Source organism: Cyanistes caeruleus, chromosome 1, assembly GCF_971803275.1.
Source record: "Cyanistes caeruleus chromosome 1, bCyaCae1.hap1.1, whole genome shotgun sequence".
NCBI classification, from domain to species: domain Eukaryota; kingdom Metazoa; phylum Chordata; class Aves; order Passeriformes; family Paridae; genus Cyanistes; species Cyanistes caeruleus.
The window spans coordinates 43,532,098-43,553,666 of NC_141701.1; the positions used below are offsets into that span (position 1 = coordinate 43,532,098).

Genomic DNA, 21,569 nt, shown 5'->3' on the forward strand with positions numbered 1-21,569 from the left:
TATCTTACGTCATTATTTTCACATGAGGGACTGGGCATCCAGTGAGTCCTCTCTGCCACATCCAAAGGGAGAAGACAGTCCTGGAGCAGTTAAAATGGAGCACTATGGGAAAGATTTCTGTCCCCAGAGCTCTTAGACTGATGGAGAGCAAAACTCTTTGTCAGCAGATTTTGCTTGAAAGGGATTCAAATAATTTTTTTGCAACTCCTTTCTCCCTTAAAAACTGATAGTGCTCTCTTGGGGCTCATGAGAGTCACATTATACCTATGGATTATATATTTCTTCAGTACAAAAATGTACTCTAGCCACTGCATTCCAGTTGGTTCCTGTTGCTCTGAGGCTTGCCCTTTCCCCTGCGTGTCTCAAAGCGCTGCCTCAAGAAACCAGGCAACTGGGATGGAACACTTACAAAACTTGACTGTGGCTTTAGAGCAATCAGAAGTGTCACTCGCCACCAGTGTATCCTCCTCTTAGTTTTGCAATGAGTCCTGTGTGCATCAGGCTAGGAAAACTCAGCAAAACTGACTGGCAAATGCAGACACATATCCCACAACAGGAAGGCATTCTCTTTCAAGAGAGTACTTAAGAATATGGTTTAAGAAATGCTTAAATGCTTTCCTGAACAGAAATGGACTTAAGCACAAGAGAGTATCCCTTAATTGGGAGTACAGTGCAGACACAATCACTAAAGCTCGTATTATATGCCTGAAAATCGAGTCCCAGAGCGTAAGCTTTTCCAAGTGATGGTTAGAGGGTTCCTAGTTGTAGCATGGTTCTGTACAGAAGGATTTGCTTAATCCACCTTGCTTTTAGATTGCAATTTCCCCAAGCTTAACTGCTTCTTTTAACAGTTCTGAGTTCTGCCTCCCCCCAAGTTATTTTAATAACTCTTTCAGAGGAAATACCTTATATTTTGATATTTCAGAAGCTACTGGTTTTCTACAAACTTTATTCATATCATCTTGATTGCACAGCATTGCATTAAATGACTTTTTTTTTTTTTTTTTTTTACTGACATTTTCTCTATTGCCTTTCTGTGGACTGTGATAGGAGGAAAAACTTGCATTTCAGTGCTCTTAGGATCACTCGTTTAGGGCACTATGTAGCAGCACCCAGTCCACCCCCATCAGAGAGTTTTGGGTAAACAGGGAAAAAGTCTGAATACTTAGTGGTATTATGACTCTGTTACAGTACAATTTCTGTTTTGTGTACATCCTGGCACAGGAACAATACTTCACAATATATCTATATCATCTATACTATACAGTATATCTGTGAGTGCAAATAGAACCAGTCAGTACTCCTGGAGGAATCCCAAAGCACTAGACAAGCAAGGATTAACCAGGACACCTCACAGGCAATCAGGATGCCTGTGACACCTCGGGCCCAGCTGTGCCAGTCTCTACAGTCGCACAGTCTCAGTAGCCACTGGCATCACAATCGTGATGGTAAACATTCAGAAATACCCAGCTGGGTGTGAAGCTGGGCAGATGTGCTCAGCAGGGCTGAGGAACCACAAGCTGGGAGAGACTTGGACTGCACTAATGAAAACCCTTTTTAGCATTTGTTAACTGAAGCACAGAGATATTAAAGAATGCACCTGGGTCAATGTTGTTACATCTATATTAGACTCAAGACAACTTTTTATTCTCTTGCCCTCCCAGTTCCTTGCAGTGCCTCACATCTCCTTGGTTTCCAGGTGTGCTGGTTTCCTCAGAGAACAAGGCACTTAGGAGCTCTGAGGTGCTAAACTATAGCGCTCAAGCCAGCTTAGGTACAATCACTGTGTGCCAGTGGTGGGAATCCAGGTGTCCAGACTAGTTGGTCTAACAACCTGGACCACCATGGCCTCCTGAAATATTCCACTCCTGCCCCACTCCGACACTGACACTACCAGTGATGAAGTGAGCAGTTAATCTGTACTCCAAGAATTGTGCACAGGGATGCCAGGTCTGCCTTCAGAAGTGTGAGCTTACAGACTTCCACATCAGAAGCTTCAGGGTGGATTATACAACAACGCTCAGCAAGAATAGCAATGCCACTGGTAACTGCCAGCACTGTTCTTGCTCATCTCTTTGTACAGCACTTGTACCTCAAAAGGGACTTCTGGACTCAGATCTGCCCAAGCAATCAGCATGGCTTGTTGCCCAATAAAAGCAACCCAGCCCACCTGTAGCCTTCACCTTTCTGGAAGGCCCCTGGAAAGAACTTTCTTTTCTGTGGTGGCTGATCCTGTCCATATCCAGTTGGCTCTGGTGAGTGCCAGAATCTCTTTTCTACCATTTGAAATGCAAAAGTGGCACAAATGCAGACTGTTGAGAGAGTTCAACAGGCCAGATGACTTGAACAAAATATAAATTCTGTGCCCCAGAGAGGGGAGTCAGCTGAAGCTCTGTTTCTGACAGCAATATCATCAACAAAAGGGCAGGTGTTCAGAATTGACACTTACTTATGTTCTTAATAATAAAGATACTGTGCATGTAACTTGATTTCTGAGATGTACCAGGATATCAGTATATAGCACAACAATATATGCAAAAAAAAAATCACCCATAAACCATCAGTTGTGCAGACATATATTTTATATTAAAAGCACAGACAATAAAGGCATTTAAAATTCCTCTTTTTTATAAAATTAATCATACTGAAATGCATTTACCTTGTTTATTTACTGAGTTTGTTCTCTAGGATTTCAATGACTGTGCCTTATCCTGTCTCGATAAAAGCCTCTTCTGCACCAGGACCTCTTCCTTTAATGGTAAGATGTGATTTGGAGCTTGTAGTATTGACCTCCCTACCACAAGCCTCTGCAATCAGACTTTGGTAAACTGAGGAATCTGCAGGGATGGAAAGAGCTGAGGAAAAGTATGATGGCTAAAAGCACAACATCTCCAAACCCCTGGCTTTGAAAAGATGAAAGCATGAGCCACTGCCCACTGTTCTTTGGAAACCCAGTTTAGGAACAGAGTCCTATAGCTATGACAGGGAAGGCTTCAAGGGTCTTATTTATTCAGTGTCCCGAGAGAAATGGTCTTTGCTCCCAGTGGTTTCCCTGAAGTCTATGACTGTTCGAGGTATATAAACTAGAGATGTGAAGTCCCTGCTTAAACCAACTGTCGAGTACATTTACTATTGCTCCAAAGAAAAAAAATGGATAATTTTACATGGTGCAGGTCTGGGAGTAACACAAGAAGAAATCAAGCACATAGTATTTTCTGTCAACAGCCTTTGAAATCAAGCATCCAACTTAGAAACTTTGAAGTTTCCCTTGAAAATATTTAAGATGATTTAGAAAATACCATGCCCAGGACTTCTGGAAATATTTGTCCAATGTAATTCATAAGTGACTACAAATCATACACGTAAGTTAAGACTGAACTTTATTTCAACCCGAGTTAGTGTAGCAAAGTTAAATAAAAATTAACCAGGTCTTTTCACTAAAGAGCAAAACATACCAGCATGCTAGTCCAAGAAAATTGCTACCAGGATGTATTTTGGCAGCTTACAATGGTGCAAGTGTGTGTGACACATCAGTCAGTGCAAACTGATACAAAACCCCACGGGGTTTATTTACAGCCATTCTGGCAGCAAAGTTCAGTGTAAAAAGCCTGATATAAAAATAATTCTTCCCACCTACTACAGTTGGGAGACAACTCACATCACTGAAGACACTGGCTACTATCAAAATGGAGGCATCTTGTAATTCACATTTCTCAGCATCTCAGTAAAGTCAAAAACTATGTGGCCAACAGGATACAGCAGGGAGGAAGCCACAACTAGAGCAAATGAAAGAACATTGTTTTAGAAACAGCATAGGATGGTGTTGGGAAGAATACCATGCCCCACAACACCAGCTGCCTTACCTCTCTTTGAAATTTTCTGCAGAAATAATTGACATCCAAGGAAGGGGGAAGGGATCTATCTGGCAAGGAAAAAGAGAGAGGTATGGCAGAATTTCTTTATTAAGGTCACCAGAAAATAAATAAAAGCAAAAAACTGCCTTGATGCCTTTCAGTTCCAGTCCTTTGCATTCCTGAGCAATCTGACTCCAGTTCTGTAAATGCATTGGCATCCTTGGCCAAGTCAAAGAGAAAGACCATGAGACCTGGCATTCAAAGTCCCACTCCTGGTGTGTGTTTTAATTAACAGGAGCCTGAGCATCATCTGTGAAAGGGGATGGGGCTTGAGGCTTTCACACCAGGTAAAACTTTATGTGAGTGCTTGTTCCAGTCTCCTTTCATGTGCATTTCATTCAAGGGCATACATTCCACCTTTTTTTTTTTTTTTATCTTTTCTTAGGTTTTTTGTTTTGGTTTTTTTTTGACAATTGGAGGTTTGACAAGAGAAGAACAGAGCTATAAATGTGAGGGTACAATATATCATGAGATAAAGTGTGGAGAACATGTCCTCTACCAAAATGTCCCTTGGTGGAAAGGAAAAGCCCAAAATGTCTAGAATAAGAATTCCCTCTGCTTCTTACAACTATAAAAGAGCAAAAACCAAAACAAAGCCCCAACCCATGGGCTGTGCTATGCACGTTTCTAGGGTATCAGCTCTGGCAGAAAGTTGAAAGGTTATGTTTGTGAAATAGCAGCTGCTTTCCTGCCATTTGGTTCAGGCTTCTGCTTTGCAAAGTCTCGAAACCGAAAGACAAATCTGACAATATGCTAATCTTCCAATAAAAAAATGTGACTTCTGAACCCTTATCTGTTGAAGAGCTGACAGTGAAGTTCAGAGACGGTTGTCTAACCAGAAAAAACGATAGAGAAAATATGCCTTCAAACAAGATCATAAATCTTGAACAGTGCAAGGGAACAAATGTAAAAGAAACGTTTTACCACTAACACCATTTAGTAGCCTCACTTTCTCTCCCTTCCACCCCTCCAGCCTCATCATACTTGCAAGGAAGGAGGATGTATCCTGTCAAAGCAATAATATGAATACAAGGGGATGGGGGGTGACAATGTATCAGTTACTGAGACCAGACATTATTTCCATCACTCCTGGGGTGTGGGGGGAGCGCAGAAATACAAAACAAATACTAGGCAACCTGAATACAAGACTTACTCCCCCCCCGACCCCCCCCCCAAGCAACACACACAAAAAAGTTTGCATATTGCACAGGGCCCTTGAAGATCATAAATCTATGCATGAGAAAGATGTAGTGGAAATTTTTGGGGGGATTAGAGTTTATTTTTGTCATCTCTGTGAGACAGCTACTCATTCATCCAGATCACCGCTAAGAAAAAAGCTGGTCACAGAAATTAGCAGTTTCAGCTCAGCAGCAAAGTCGCCAGCCTGTGAAGGCAGAGAGAAATTGACTAATTAGCAATGCGCACTAAAACTTGACGGTTCTTTATAGAGAGAGAGAAGAGAGAGGGAGAGCGAGAGGGAGGGAGGCGGGGGGGGGGGGGGCTCGCTTTTTCCCCTTCTTTCTTCCAAAGATGTTTGAAATCGCAGTCATTTACGCTCGACAATTTTTACAATAGCCTTGAGCCATAATTTTGCGAGTCTCTCCAGCATCCATCCCCCTGTATGGTCTCTCTCCACTGGCCATGCACGACCGTTTCTCTCCCCAACCGTGGATTTCCTATTACTCTCGTTACGACTCACTGAGCCCCAGGCCCAAGGATAATGATGTGTTGTTTCTTGGTAGCATAATTTGTCACACGTACATTTTTTCTTCTTCTTCTCTTGCAGAAAGCTCTGCGCTCTCTCTCTCTCTCTTTCTCTCTCTCTCTCCTTCTCTCTCTCTCGTACATTTTCTTGCTGTTGCTAATTCATGGTGATCAAATGATGTACGACAAAATAAATTGTAAAGAGTGACTGCTCTGAGTTGGGAACCAGAAGGTTTTTTTTTTTTTCCTTTCTTTCTTTCTTTCTCTTCTCTTCTCTCCTTTTTTTTTTTTTTTCTTTTTTTTTTTTTTTTTTTTTGGAAGGAGCGAGCAAACCTTTAAAAAGGAAGGACAATTGATTTTTTTGGGGGGGAGCTTAAGTGAACCTTTACTTTGGCAGCTGGTTGTGGAGCAGGTAAGTTTCTGGCCTTGTGTCTAACCGTCTCCGTGCATTTTCTAGTGCCTCCTCATTTGTTTGTTGCTGGGGGAGAGGAAAGGGGTGTCTGTGTGTGCGGGGTGGGGGGGGCAGTTGTGTAACGAACGCGTTTGCAGAATAAACTCCGATTGCAAGAAATGGGCAAAACGAGAAAGAAAGAAGGGGAGGGAGAAGAGGAGGAGTGTATGTGTGTCTGTGTATGTGTGTGCATGTATGTACGCGTGTGTGTGTGTGTGTGTCTGTGTGTGTGTGGTGGGGAGGGGGGGATTGACCGGGTCCACTTAAAGGGAGAGGCTCCCGGAGGTTTCTGTAGCCGCCGGCGGGGCGCGGAGCGGGGCTGAGAGGCGCCGGGGCAGGGGAAGCGGCTGGAGGGAGCCCCTCGCTGTGCCGATAAATGGGGCGAGGCGGGGGTGAAGGGAGGCAGAGGAAGCCCAGTATTGGCGAGAAGCGACTGAGCGCGCTGCAATGGCAGGAGCAGGTCTCGGCGGGATCCCGCTGAGGAGGAGGAGGAGGAGGAAGAGCGGCGGCGGCGCTCCGCGGGGCGGGATGCGGTCAGCGCGGGTCGGTGGCTGCGCAGCCTCCGCAGGTGCGGCCGCGGCTCGGGGCAGCCTCTCCGAGCCCCCTCCCCGGGCCGGGGCTGGGGGGCGCGGCGGGGTCCGGCCGGACCGGGGGGCCGCCGGGCACGGCCCCGCTCCCCGCCGCCCACTCCCGCCTCCCCCGTCCTTCCCCCAACTTGAACTTCACGTAGTTACCGGAGTTGCGGCCGCGGCGCCGTCTGCTGCGAGGAGAAGCAAGCCGGGCAGGACAGTGCCGGGCGGCCCCTCGCCGGGCCCGGGGCTGCCGCTTCCATCCCCCCCCCGTCCCCGCTCCGGGGTGCGAAGTATTGCACCCCCCGCGCTGGGCCGAGGAGCGGGGCTCAACTTCGGTGCCGGCCAGTGCCGGGGTCCCCGCTCCGGGCACGCCGCCCCCGGGGAGGAAGCGGGTCCTGGCGCCGCCGAGTTGCCAAAGCGGCCGGAGGGGAGCGGGGGCTGGCGGCGAGCGGGGCGGGCAGGGCTGCTCGCCTGCCCGGCAGAGTTTCAGCCACTTGGTAGTTTCTCTGGGCGTCGCGGAGTTGGGGGGCTGGGGTGGGGGTGGGGGGGGGGGAAAGGAGTGGTGGTGTTATTTGGGGGTGTGTTTGATTGCTTGGGTGTTTGGGAGGGGGGCGTCCTGGGAGGGTGGCTCCGCTTTGACAATGTCCCCGGCTTCCTTGCTCCTCCCCTGGAGAACTGCCCGGTTTGCACCGAGGAGGGAGGACAACGGGGGTGGGGGGTGAAGAGGGGAGAGGAAACAAAAAAAAAAAAAAAAAAAAAAAAGAAAATAAATCTCCTCTAGCCCTCCCAAGTTGCAGCCCCTCCGAGCGAGCCCGTCCGTGTCCCGGGCAGGGGGGGGCGGCTCGGCTCGGCTCGGCTCGGCGGGCAGAGGGGAGCCCGTCCCCCGGCTGCGCCCCCCGCCACCCTTGCGCACACAGCCGGGATGCGCCCTCCGGGCCTCTAAAGCTCTGTGTTTATTGTTGTGTCGTCCCGTGTGTCCCCCCACCCCGCTCTCCTCCCCACCCCTCTGCCCAGGTTGGAGGAGGGCTTAAAAGGCAGGTGTGCCGGAGGCCGCTCGCCATGTCCAGATCCGGGGACAGGACCTCCACCTTCGACCCCAGCCACAGCGACAACCTGCTGCACGGCCTCAACCTGCTGTGGAGGAAGCAGCTCTTCTGCGACGTGACCCTGACGGCCCAGGGCCAGCAGTTCCACTGCCACAAGGCCGTGCTGGCCTCCTGCTCCCAGTACTTCCGATCCCTGTTCTCCAGCGGCGGCGGGAGCGGCGGGCACCCGCACGCCCTGGGGCTGGGGCCCGGCGCTCAGGACGGGCTGGGAGCTCCGCCGAAGGAGCCGCCGCCGCCGCAGACGCAGGAGGAGCCCGGCACCCCATCCTCCTCCCCGGAGGACAAGCTGCTGGCCAGCCCGCGGGCCATCAACAACCTGGTGCTGCAGGGCTGCTCGTCCATCGGGCTGCGGCTGGTGCTGGAGTACCTGTACACGGCCAACGTGACCCTCTCGCTGGACACGGTGGAGGAGGTGCTGTCGGTCAGCAAGATCCTGCACATCCCGCAGGTCACCAAGCTGTGCGTGCAGTTCCTCAACGACCAGATCTCGGTGCAGAACTACAAGCAGGTGTGCAAGATCGCCGCCCTGCACGGCCTGGAGGAGACCAAGAAGCTGGCCAACAAGTACCTGGTGGAGGACGTGCTGCTGCTCAACTTCGAGGAGATGCGCGCCCTCCTCGACTCGCTGCCCCCCCCCGTCGAGTCGGAGCTGGCGCTCTTCCAGATGTCCGTGCTCTGGCTGGAGCACGACCGGGAGACCCGCATGCAGTACGCCCCGGACCTGATGAAGCGCCTCCGCTTCGCCCTCATCCCGGCGCCGGAGCTGGTGGAGCGGGTCCAGTCGGTGGATTTCATGCGCACCGACCCCGTCTGCCAGAAGCTGCTGCTGGACGCCATGAACTACCACCTGATGCCCTTCAGGCAGCACTGCCGGCAGAGCCTGGCCAGCAGGTGAGCGGCGGCGGGGAGGGGGGGCGGCCCTCACGGGGAGCCCCGGCGGGCGCAGACCCCGCGGGGCCGGGGCCGGGGCCGGGGCCGGGGCCGGGCCGGGGGCGGCGGCCGGAGCGGCTGGAGGGGGGCGGCGGCGGGGCCGAGCCGCCCGCCCCCTGCACCACCAAACTTTTCGTCCCCTCCCCTCGGCCCTCTGGCCGCCCGCGCGTTGGGAGTCTGCGTTTGGCGGGTTTTATTGACCGTAATTAATTTTTTTTTTTTTCTTCTCCCGCAATGTTATTCCTTAACAAGGGGTTACGTCTTTAAACTGTAATAGCCAAGTGCTAAATCTGTTATTTACATAAGTAACTGCATCATCTATGCACATGCTGATATTGCTGGTGGTGGGGTGATGTGCGTGGAAACTTGTGACTTCATAGTCCTTACATCTATGACATGTCAGTTATTTTCATTTAATAAGGTAATGAATCATGATGTCAAAGATTGACGATATGAGGTTGGTGTTAGGAGGTGAACGCACAGCACGCAGTTTAACAAGGAGTAAACATATCCAAATTTATTTATCTTCGTTTAGAATATGTTTGTACATCTTCCACAGATGGAAAGACAATACCATCTTGTAGTGTTGGTATAATACAGTTGTGTGGTAGCACAGAGATCAGACCATACTTTGTAATACTCAGTTTATTATAAGCTTTGTAACTAATAGGTGCATATTACTAATTATTTGACAGCAGCAAGAAAGAAACTAGTACATTAAAAAATATTTTAGATAATACATTCTATTCGCATTAAATGCAGAGGATTCTTTATGTAATGGGCACTCAGATGGTTTAACTTTGTAGATGGCGTGCCCTCTTTTATTATTTCTGGCTAGGTCACTCAGTGTTCTGTCATGCTTATCACCTTGTTGTCTAACTGATTCTCACTCTGAAATCAAAAACATCAAATACAACTATTTTGCAGCATAAAGTGTTTCTGAGATGCCACTGTTGTAAGCTGGTGCCTACCCTTTGCATTTCAACACTCGAAAGTGATGACTTTCAAAAATGCAAACCCCACAAACTCCTCAGGCAAGATTCTGCACACTGCCAGGGGCAAGCTGATGCTTGTGTCCTGGTGGATTGCTGAGATACCAGCCGGCTTGGTTCAGTGAAGATACCTTTCCAGCTTCAGTGGTCCATGTCATTTGAAGGATATGTAGTGGTGTTCTGACCACTGAATGCTTACAAGTGTCATGGATGCTGCAAGAATCTGATACTGCTGGTGCTGGGGGCTGGCTTTCCCTGTAAGCGAGAACATACACAAAGGGATTGCACTTTAGGTAGTCTTGGATGAGAGTCTAAGTTGCACTTAATGACTTACAGGAGACTCCAAATACCACAAATGCTACTTTTTGTATTTGTAATAGGTCTGCAAGTCTGTGCAGACAGTGGTATTTCAGAGACCTTTAAACACAGTGGGTGAAAACCTGCTGTCACCTTCCCAACTTTAATGTATGTCTAACGTATGTCTTGTGTATCTACGGGACTGTTGTCTTGTAACTAGCCTCTCTTGATTGGGTTCTTTAGTGGCAGTGAATTGGATGCAAAACCATTCAGATTTATTTATAAGCAGGCATTAGAACATACTCCAAATGTTAAAGTGTTGGAGGTGTTGAAATGCTTAGTAATGCAGAATGAAATTGTTATATTTCCATTTTTGGTCTTGGACGATATTCCTGGAAATGCATAAAGGTCACGAAGGCCCGTCTTTGAATCTTAATCACTTTAAGATTTTGCCAGGCTGCCTAAGTGTACAAATGCCTTCTTAAACATGAAGGAAGAAAAAAAAAATGTTCAAGACAACAGAGATTTCCAGATTTGCTCTCTCTGTTACTCATAGTTTCTCTAAAGTAGTAATTTTAACGGGTTGATGTCCATTCAGTAAAATTTTATTTTAAGGAAGAAAATCTGCAAAGAGTTCCTTAAGTTACTAATTTGCAGAAGGAAATCTTAAAAGTAACTAGCAGTGAAGTACATGTGCAAATACATAAAAATTATTACACAGAAAAAGACTTCAAAACTCTGATTACTTTTTTCTGTGAGTAATGGTGACTTTGGTAATTTGGAATTTAATGAAAGGTCATTCGCCAAAGATTCACATGTCTTCAGAAAGAGATTAACTGTTCCTCCTGTGCAGTGTAATAGCTCCTGCACAGTACAGTAAGGGTTGGTGAGAAATGCAAGCAGCCCAGTGCCATAGCCACCTGCTTCCTGCATATTCAAGAAATGAAAATTGCACTCAGTGTTAGAATTTGCCAATAACTTTCCTGCATTTTTTTAAAATAACTTTTTTTTTATTATTCTATTATTTTGTGTGTGTGTGTGACAAGCTACTTTTAAAAAAACGCGTATGTTACATATCCACACTTTGGAGTACCCTGGCATCAGGGCTACTTCCATTTCTTAATGGAATTGAATGTAACAGGAAGCTCAAAATATGCTGATTCTCCTCTGAAATATAACTATAAAGTTAATCCTGTGGTCAGGGCTGGAGGAAAGAGATTTGGGCTCACAACAGGCAGTCTGTGCTCTGTGAGCAAAGGTATTTATAATGTTTGTGCCACAAATGCAGATCCTGCAGTGCAAGTGGGGCTAGGAAGTACCTGAGTTGTCTTTTGTGCTGCAGTGAAAAACACTGTTTACCTACAGAGAGAGTAGGGAGTTTCTTTTCATGAAATTTCCTAAGAGAAGGCAATGCTTCAAAGTCTTGATGTATTTTTGTAAAACTAATTTTTAAGGTACAGCAATTAAATGATCAGGATTTTAAAAGTTGAGGAATTATGTTCCTGACTCGTGAGCCTTGCTGTGCACTCTGAGGTTTAGGACTTCACCACAGGGGATGGATATTTTGGCTTTGATTTGACATTTAATCAGGTGCTCAACTCCAAGCAAAGTTAGCAATACTGTTGGCTCAGTGATGCTCACCTCACCAGGGCCTCAGCATACAAGCTGCTGTTAAAGCCTCTGGAGACACAATCAGTTTTGATGTCACTAGGAAAAATCATAGTTGATTTCAACTTGGAGTGGGGTGAGTGACCCTGAACATTAGGCTTAAATTATGTTTGTCTGTCCCTGAAAGAGACACGTAGCTTTGTGCTGTATCATCTTCTGTAGTTCTGGGAAGAAAATGCATTTAGAGGAAAGTTCATATTCCAGACATTTGTTTGACTCTTGGATCCTCACCAGAGTATTGAGTTGATTAAAATGTCTGTGCTTCATCGTGTAACATAATGTATTATATATAACACATGGTATGTATTTTTAATTTTTTGAAAGTTTGGGGATAGAGCATTACCACCTGCAGCTCCTCTCACCAGCAAAGGGTGTTTGGGCTGGTCTGCCCCTCCCAGGATCTGCTGGCAGAGCAGCAAATACAGCTGCATACCTGAAGGCAGAGGGGACTGAGAGAAGTAAAACTGGGAGAGGGGGAAATGCAGAAAAATAAATGAGTTGAGATACCCCAGGGGAGAAATGGAATATAAGCAGCAGAAGCAGTGAAGTACAAATGAGGGAGGAGGTGAGAGAAGGATAGTTTTAAAGGCAGAAAAATGTAAGAATAGGATACCAGACAGGAAAGGAAACTAGCAAAATGAAAAAGACCTCGGAAGATAAAAAATGATAGGGAATTAAACAAAAGTGGGGACACTGATTCTTAAAAGAAACAGCATCTGTTGTCAATAGCTGAGTATTTCAGTTTCTGGAAAAGCTTTTTCAGGTCTGGGGGAGGAAAAATGGATGGAGATCAACCAATTGACATAAGATAGGTATAGTCCTAGGCAGAAAATACAGAATTAAAGAGCATAAGAAAAAAAAGGGAAATAAGGAGACAAAGAGATAAGAAGGCTAAGCCTGCTCGTGCTGTTTTATGGGTTCAGCAAAGTCCCAGCATGTACAGACCCATCTGGTTTTTTGTACTTTTGTTCCCTGGACTGCTAGACCTTGGGGAGATTAGAAGTGCAAATTCTGGTCCTGCTAAAGCTATTTGTAGAGGTGGTTTGGTTTACAATTTGTTTTTGGTTTTTTTTTTCATTTTAGTTAAGAGAGGGTGTCATCCAGACTGTTTGGTGTTAGGAAATATAAGTGAAAGTGATGGTGACAGGTGATGAAGATGATATGAACAGTTTTCATTCAGTAGGAAGATGATAACTCTTGATGGAGAAGGAAAATGTAAGGTGCTGAACAGCGTGAGACAGTGGCATTTATGTGGAAGACATATATGCCTGGTCTGTTTTACTTTCTACAGAGGAGATTAAAAATTTGAAGAAACCAGTTACATCCCTTGGCAATTAAATAATTTCCTTCTTGCATACACTATTTGTCTCCAAATCTCACAGACCGTAGTTCAATTTGACTTCTTTTTCTACTGAGATTTTTGTAGAATCTCGGCAGAGATTCCCATGTTTGGTGGTTGTAAAAAAAGTGTGTGATTTTTCATTGAAATGCACTCTGTGTTCTGGTTACAACCACCTACCTGTCCCTTTGTGATCATAACAGCAATATTTGGATTTTTAACTAATATTCTTATTCATGCTTAATTGCAAGTGAGAAATACTACAGATCCCGAATTTACATCCTGATAAGAAAAACATATCTTAAAATGTATGTGAGTTATTAAGTTTTGCATTACAGTGTGGATGAAGTGGATGTGAGGTTCTGGTTTATTTTAGTGAGCTTTGGATCAGTTTTTATGTGCTTGAATTAATATCAGGAAATTGTACATGTGCCAGGGCTCTCTCAGCTGAGCTGCAGAAGGAAGACTGACACATTAGAGGCAGTGGGGTAGTGAACCACAGACCTGTAGTCAGTTTAATCCCAGTTAGTCTCACCTACTTTCCTTACTTGCCTCACATGCATTCATTTGCCATTGGAGACAAGCTCATGCTGAAGTGTGAGCAGAGACATGTGGAGTTTCCAAAAGGGTGGGAGGCCTGGAGCTCACGTTATGAACACAGGAAACACCTTTGTCCTAAAAGGACTGCTATGGGTCAGGAAAGTCCTTTCACAGCCTTTTTAAAGGCCCATATGTCCTAGCTGGTAAAATCCTTGAGAACTGCAGAGACATAGGTGATAGCCATTTATTTGGCTCAGTTATAGTATTTGTTCAGAGACACATAACTTATGAGGAGCATTTAATGGCCTTTTTTTATGGACAACCATCTTTCCAGCAGCTGCAGGTGCAGAAGGGCTGCCAGGCACCTTGTGCATGTACTTGCCCTGCCAGTCAGTTTTGCAGTCGGAGGCACTGCTTGGAATAGTGTCCTTTGGGAACTGGCAGTCCCTCCTGATTTATGTCCCTGGATGACAGGGCTCTTCCCCAGATCCAATCTGTCCAAAGACAGAACTTTACCTCTGTCTATCCTCTCTCTGGGATCCTCTTACCCTGACTTCTCAGTGCTGCTCCCACTGGGCTCCTGACTTCACACACACACCCCAACCCCCACTGCTCCAGACCTCTGTGCCTGGGTCTTTGGAGGGTGCTGCAGTTTGCTGAACTTTGCTTCTCCTTGGCTTTGTAACCCTGTCTTTTCAGCCCTTGAAGCAGCTTCAAATACCTACACCTGCATCTCCAAACTCTTTTTCTTAGAGGAAATCTTTTACTGGATTTCAGAACAGCTTGTTCAAGGGGGAAAATTAAACTATGTTTAAGAGCAAGTAATCTTACTAAACCACTCAAAGTGATGACAAAGTGCCTATGAAAATGGGAACTTCTTCATCAAATGCTGGAGCAAAAATACCTCTTTCCACCACCTGTGACAGTCTACATAACAGCTTTACAAGTCATGCAGGTCCCTAAAAGCAGAGCTGTCTGTCATGAGTTCCAGCGCTGTTCTTGCCCATCCTTTGGTAATACAATCCATCTCTGTCCCATTGGGAAGACATGAGTGGTGTGGAGCCTTCTAGACAACAAAGTCCCATTTCAGACAAAGTCCTCCTGGAATGATTTATGCTTAGGGTGTACCTTTTACAAATGGAGTGCCATAGGATCATGGTGAGCATCAGACATGTGTGTCTTTGCTACTGGTCTGAGACTTTTCTGTTCGCTCTGTGCCTGATGTGCATCCCCTTCACGTGGAGAGAAGAGATAGAAAAGAGAGGGTCTTAGAGGGCATGTTGTGGCCTGGGGTCTCTATAGTCTTTATAGCAGAAGAATATGGAGATTCTGAGTCTGTAACTGCTGAGCAGTAAATGGAACAGAGCTGTGCTGGTGTAATTGTTTGGACTTGTACTTGAAGAGAAAGCACAGGGAGCCTTGGAGGTAAGGGGAGTGAGGAGAGTTAATGTAGAGCACAAAATCAACAGAAAGTAGTTTGCCGGGAAAAAGCTTTGGTTCTGTTAAACTCATGTTATGAAAGAATCTATATAATCTGTAAAAACACTGTTTCATCTTTTCAAACAACTCCTGTGTTTTTAGAATCCAAGACATTTTCTAAATTAGAGTAAGGTTTGTTATTATCCTTTGCTCAGCATGGCCTGAAAAGATTGAGCAGGGAATAGGAATCCTAAAAGAAGCGCTTGAGCTGGACTCCCCTGCTCTGTAAACATCTTTCATGTTGGTTTTGTTGAAACAGACTCTGTTTGGTATTACATGTTTACCAAAGGATCATCTAAAGAAATTGAAGACCATGGAAAGTTGAAAACTATTGGTAGATACTTGCTGGCAACATTTTTCATATTTGCTGCTTCCCTGAAATTTTCTTTAAAGACTGTCATGCCTAGTACTTAGTAGTCAACACTTGCTGTATTCTTGGAAAGCAGACAATGAACTGAGCAAATATTGTCAGCTGCCAAGTTCAATGGAAGCAGACGGTTTGCAGTGAAGCTGGAAGTAAATAGAAGTTGGTGCCACAGTTGGTTCTTCCTGCATTCCCCAACTGATGCCTTCTTTCAGTAAAAAAAAAAAAAACAACCCAAACAAACCAATAGAAAAGGTAACAAGTCACACCTTGAGCGAGCTGGCAGCAAGGTGTGTTTCTTTCCTTTGGCTTCCTAAGGAAAAGGAGCCTCAGCTGGAGAGAACACAGCCTCTGATGCAGAGACCTTCTGTTGACATGGACATCAGACACAGAATTAAACAAAAAAGAACTTTCTTGACTTTCCACAGTCTGAAAATCAAAAAATAAGAGTTGGTTGAAATTTCCTAGGGGAAAAAAATTGAAAAGCTGATTTGATGACTTTGAAGCATTCTTTAAGGCCATTTTACAACCTCTGTCAGAACAATAAAAACCAAAAAAAACCAAAAAAAATGGAAGCAGCCAACAAACTAAACCCAAAAAAAGGCCAAACAAAATGAAGTGAGGAAGTGAAAGCAATTTGCAAAAGCACTTATTTTTTACTTTTTTGTTTGTTTGTTTGTTTTGTTTGGTATTTTGTTGTTTGGGGTTTTTTTATATTCACGATAAAGGGAATGACTTGAAGGTTTTTCAGAACTTCTGTCAGTGCAGAAAATCTGTTGTTTGAATAATTTTACTGATAAGATTCATGACACAGGAGGGTTTGTGTCTCATTCACCAATTTGGTTTGCTAGTAACATTCCTTTGAATCCACCTCCCTTGGAGTGCTCCAGATACTCTGTGTGTGGCCAGTAAGGATATCTTTAGCATCTGGTAGTGCAGGAAGGCCAAGAAGAGAAAGACACCCCTCTGTGTTCTTCCCAAAGGAGCACTGGATAGGTGTCACTCTTCCAGGATAATTACCACTGCTAATCTACCTATTACATCAGAGGCTTTTACCCCAAAAAGGAAGGGACATGGACTTTAAAAAAATCTTCCAGCTAAAAGCTGAAAGCTAACTGTTAAATATTAACTTAGAGATCAACAGTAGTGGGATTGATTTCATAAAGAAAAATGGGGTTTTCAGACCTTCAAACAGATTCTAAGTTGTTTTTATACAGGGAATGGAAAACTTCCTGACAACTTTGTAAAGGAACTTTAACTTGTAAGTTAACTTTGTAACAGTTAAGTGTGGCCTGCCAGATAAAATATTCACTTACCCTAAGACTTATGCTTTTAGAAGGAAAAGGAATGATTATTGTTAAATCAAACCTTAACTAAATCTTTTCTGTGCCTTTTCTCTTTTTTTAGAGTATTGGACAATTTTTTTAAAAAAAAACCTTCTAGTAGATTCAGAGGAGAAGGCCAACAATCAATGTCTGCAGCAAATCATTCTCAGCTTAGTATTTGTCTTCCTAAACTTCATTTTGTCAGTGGTCAGCAACATGTATTAAACTAGTGTCATCTTCAGTGAACATTACTGTGAGCTCTGCTGCAATGAAATCTGGTACCTGGGGCCTTCTGCAAAGCATGCCTATGTGGAGAATGAAAAGATGAAACCCAAAATCTTCATTATAAGACTGGTTTTTACTATTTCTAGAAAGCTTTTTCATATTCTTTCTGGTATGCCTGGGGAAATAGGTGAAAATTAGAAGAGGCAAAAAAATCCATTCATAAAGCAACTTCCATGCATTCAGCAGATTTTTGAATATTCTTTGAACTGAACAAGTAAACAATTTATTGGTCATAATTTGCAAGAGACTTTATCATGCTTTACATTTTGACAAAATCAGGATATTCTTAACGTCTGTACTTTATCCATAAGGAGAAAGACATGCAGGATTTGGTCTGTTTACTGTGAGAACCCAGGTCCTTGCCCTAGCAGTGCTGTAGAGTTAGGAAGAGATTCTGGATGCCTATTCACCTATAGGTTATGATGTTTGTTAATTCATTTTATGTGATAACTAAACCTCATAAAATTCCTTTGTCCAAAATAAATTTTACATTGTACCTTATGGCTTTCATTGAGTTCATCGTTAAACTCCCGGATAATTAGATTTCCTCTCTATTAAACATGTGTTACTAATCATGGCTATCTTTGCAGTCAACTATGGAAGCCAAAATCCATTGAAATAAGCAGTTTTCGTATGACACTTTTGTTGCACTGAAATGCCCATCTAGGAGCTGGGAAGTTAATTGTTGAAGATCACATCCCATGTTCTCAATGGCAAAACATTTTTTTCCAGTCATGGGCAAATGGATGCTTGCAACATTTGTTCAGTTTCGTAGACTGCAGCTTGGTTGTCAACCACTTTTTTTGTTGAACACAGCACCCCTTCAGCTGCCTTTTGAGAAGAGAAGGGTTGCTAAAGACCATCCTGGTTTCTGAAGATGAAATTAAGTTTTTGGTGCTAACAAACAAAAGGTCTGCAACTGAAATGTCGATTGAGATAGTATGTACCTCTCTTTCTGTTACCTAGAAGTTGGTATCTAAATCTCTCTGAAATCATTTGTTTCTGCTGCAGGTTAATATAACCCCCTTTTCTGACATTCTTGCTTCTTATTTTGACAGTGGCACTGTCAGACTCCAGTTTCTCAAATCCTTTGATGTAATGAGGTGTGACAATATAAGTAAAACCCACCACGCATTCACCTGCCCTTGCTGGGTCTGTGCTGGTCTTATGGCTAGTTTTGCTAGTGCTCGAGTTCAGTGGGCAAACACCTGGAGTTCAGTTTGGCTCTGCTGTGTCTAAGGTCAGCACTGAAGCAAGAGAAAGGATGCCATCATATCTGTCAAGTCCCTGCTCTGAAGAGCTACCTGGTTCTCTCCATACTCAAAGCCATGGTGATAGCCTATATGAAAAGATAATTTATGATCCAAACTTCTGGGTTTACTACGGCCCTGATTTAAGAGAAGAGTATAGTTGAATGCTTTTTTTTCTTTTTTTTCTTCTTTTTTTTCTCATTGATGACCATGATCACTTATATGCCTTAAGATGCATTTTTCTTTCTGATGTGTAACACTACACTGGATGCATTAAGAACAGGATTGCCACTTCATGGTTGTGTTCTTTCCTTTTTTTTTCTTTGCATTCCCTAACAGAGGACAGAGCCTTAGTGCATTGTTTAAAAACTGGAAGAGTCTGGAGCAAACATGTTATTGAGGCTTGTTTTCTTGCCAGCTTTTGTAGAATGAACTTCTACTAATTGCCCAGATAAGGAAAACCCACCAGTACAAGATTGATGGATATGTTAATAAAGAAAAACAATGTACAAGAAGAGTATTTCCCATTCATGCGTTTTCTATTAACATGAGGCCATCAAGGTTGCAAAAGAGTAGGAGTGGTTGTCAGGAGTGTTGAGATCTCTTACAGCCTTTTCTACTGATTTCTTGTGACTCTATGAACTCTCTTGGGCTCAGTCTCTTGCCATTAATATGCATTGTTAGTTTAGACCATGGACTGGTGATCTGAGTTTTAGAGCTGATGGGCATCTGCTGCTACCTTTGAAGTGAGTAGGATTTAGTTATGTTGATGGGTATCTCTGAAAATGAAGCCACTTCTTTGAGTACTCAAATTCATGGGTTTGTGTGCCTGAGGGAAACTATACAAGTTTGAAAATGTTGACTTTGAAATATACTTTGGTTTCCAGCCTTGTAAGTTGGCAAAATAAATTTCACACCACATGAGGTACTCAGGAACTTAATTAAGGTGAATTAAGTGTTTTAAAATCTTAACCGAACAGAAACTACAATATGTGTGCAGAATAATAAGAACACGTGCATGTTCATCAGTGAGATCTAAAGATTTGGAGTCTAGGTCTAAGTAATGCTTTCAAGATAACATGTGGATAAATTTATCTCAACTTTTTTGCCATGACATCAGGCTGCCTGTCCATGGTTTAGCCATCCCAGACCAAGACCCACTAATGTTAACAGAACACAAGGTGATCACAGAATCCTGACTGGGGGCACTGTGAACCACAGCATGTAACTGAATAGTATATTACACTATAAAATAAGGACTGTGGGAAAAAAGAGTGTGTCAGATATAGTATTATCCAAATAGCAAACATGTAATAATACAAGAAAGGAGGAAGCTTTATCTTGCTCAGTGTATTATATGTATTTTTAAATCTTGTCTTTATCATAGTGTTTCACAGAAGTACATTTTTATTTATATTTGGAAAAGTCTTCTGCATAAAAGCAGTGGTCATTTACAAGTTTTTCATATTTTAGAATGCATTGTAAGATTCTTAACAGCACTGCTTAGTGCAATATGAAACATAAATATGACATAATAAAGAAAATCTTTTTTCAAAACCTAAATTGTAGCATTTCACATTAAAACTTAAAAGCCAGATTTGGCTCCAAGGAAACATATCAGTTTAAAGCCTGCAGGTCTTTAGCCACTGTATTATCTTTACTTGGTTCATTGGAAGAGCTCTCAATGCAGACGGATTAGATATTTTGAGTATAAGTACCCATCTCTTCTTTGCCATGTGAAATTTCCCTGTGCTTTCATTAGAGACTTTGCTGACTATTAAGTTCTTACTAAACTTTTACTAAAGGTCTCTGTTCTTGCTACTTCCCATTTGAAACATATTAAAAAAATTAATAGTTTATAAGCATACCAATATAGCAGTACTGCTCCTTCTCAAGAAACAGTAGCTTCTCAGACTGTTTAGCTGAAAAAGTAATGTTAAGGACAGTTGCAACTGCCAAAGTCTGGAAACTCAGAGTTATATCTGACATTTCATTCTTCACCTTAACTATTGAGCCTTGGCCATTCATTGGATTTTCACAGTGCTTTGGAGTTAGAAGGGAGTTTTACAGATGAAAGATGAAAATCAAAATAAACTCCTTTATCAAGTAAACCTTGCAAGGGCATTCTGAATTTTACAATGCACGGGGAGTTGATTGTGATATAACATACAACACAGGAGGGCTGGAATAAACAATTTATCCTCTATCGTTAGGGATGGCCATGCATAACTGACTTATGGCTCTGGTTTGCTCTGCCACTTGTTACGTGTGCAGTCATCCCTAACTCATACCAAAAACAGTTTATCATACTCCCATGTTGCATAGTTTTTATCAAATGTTCTCTCATTAAAAACTTTACTGGGAAGACTGAACGTTAAAAGACGCTGGCAGTGCTTTAGTAAGCTTTCCCCAGAGCTTGGTCTCACTATGGAATCTGTGCTGACAGTGATCATGAGATGGTTCCTGATATCCTACACAGCCACAGTCTGCTGGGCAGGTAACAGTCCTCATTTGACAGCACATAGCAGGTGCAGTGCAGGCATCAAAGGCTGGCTTGTCAGAAAGACTGAGGCACTGCAGGGGTTCTCCCCAAGCTGGGAGAGAATCAAGGGGTAGGACAGCATGGGACAGTGTCACTTCCCCCATGGTTTAACTCCTGCTCCTGCACTGAGGGTTTTGTTTCATCCACTGTCAATTCATGACCTTCTCTGAACCCTAAATCTGTTTAAAAAAATACAAATAAGGCCATATGTCAGATAGTTTCCTGGCTATCCTTGTCATAGATGTATCTGTAGTCTATAATTGCCTTTGGGACAGCCATTTGACAAATTTTATTCTGGAGCATTGTGTGGATCAAGCCCTCAGCTGTGTGTTCCCTTCCTGAAGGGTGTTCCTTGTGGTTGGTGCATGTCTGCAGCAGAATCTAGTTCGTTTTGCCCATTCTTCTCAAAAAATGCTGTCCTGCTACAAATGTAAATCGTACAAATTGTAAATCACCAACACACATTCTAGGCAGCAGCTGGAGTGAAGCCATGAGTGTGCCTGAGTTGTAAAGCTCCCACTGCTGGAGTGCACTGCTGAGGTTGGAGCTCCTGGGTGGTGCTTTGACCCCGCCAAGAGCATCTCTGGTGGTAGGCTTTGGTTCGTGGCGCTCTGTGCCTTTCTTGGCCGGGGCGTTTGCTGCAGACTGACACACAGAGTGCTACCCGGGTGTTGTCACGCCTGGGAAAATGGTGTTTGACAAGGGTGTGTTCTGTCAAATGCAAGGTCCCGCTGCAGAGTCATTCATATGGATGGATGTGTTCCAGGCTACGTCACCTTCCTACCTAACAGGAACATTTTGAGCCCAGACC

The 21,569-nt window shown here is 44.0% G+C and overlaps 1 protein-coding gene across 1 annotated transcript in view; it reads left to right on the forward strand.

The window, feature by feature from the left end:
* Window positions 1-6,360: 6,360 nt before the first annotated feature.
* KLHL14 (kelch like family member 14) overlaps window positions 6,361-21,569 on the forward strand; it is a 59,304-nt gene continuing 44,095 nt past the window's right edge. Inside the window, exons 1-2 of the mRNA XM_086889292.1 lie at window positions 6,361-6,637; window positions 7,656-8,638. Of these exons, the coding sequence (XP_086745418.1) occupies window positions 7,701-8,638 (938 nt within the window). The 5' untranslated portion in view covers window positions 6,361-6,637; window positions 7,656-7,700. The remainder of the gene's footprint in view (window positions 6,638-7,655; window positions 8,639-21,569) is intronic.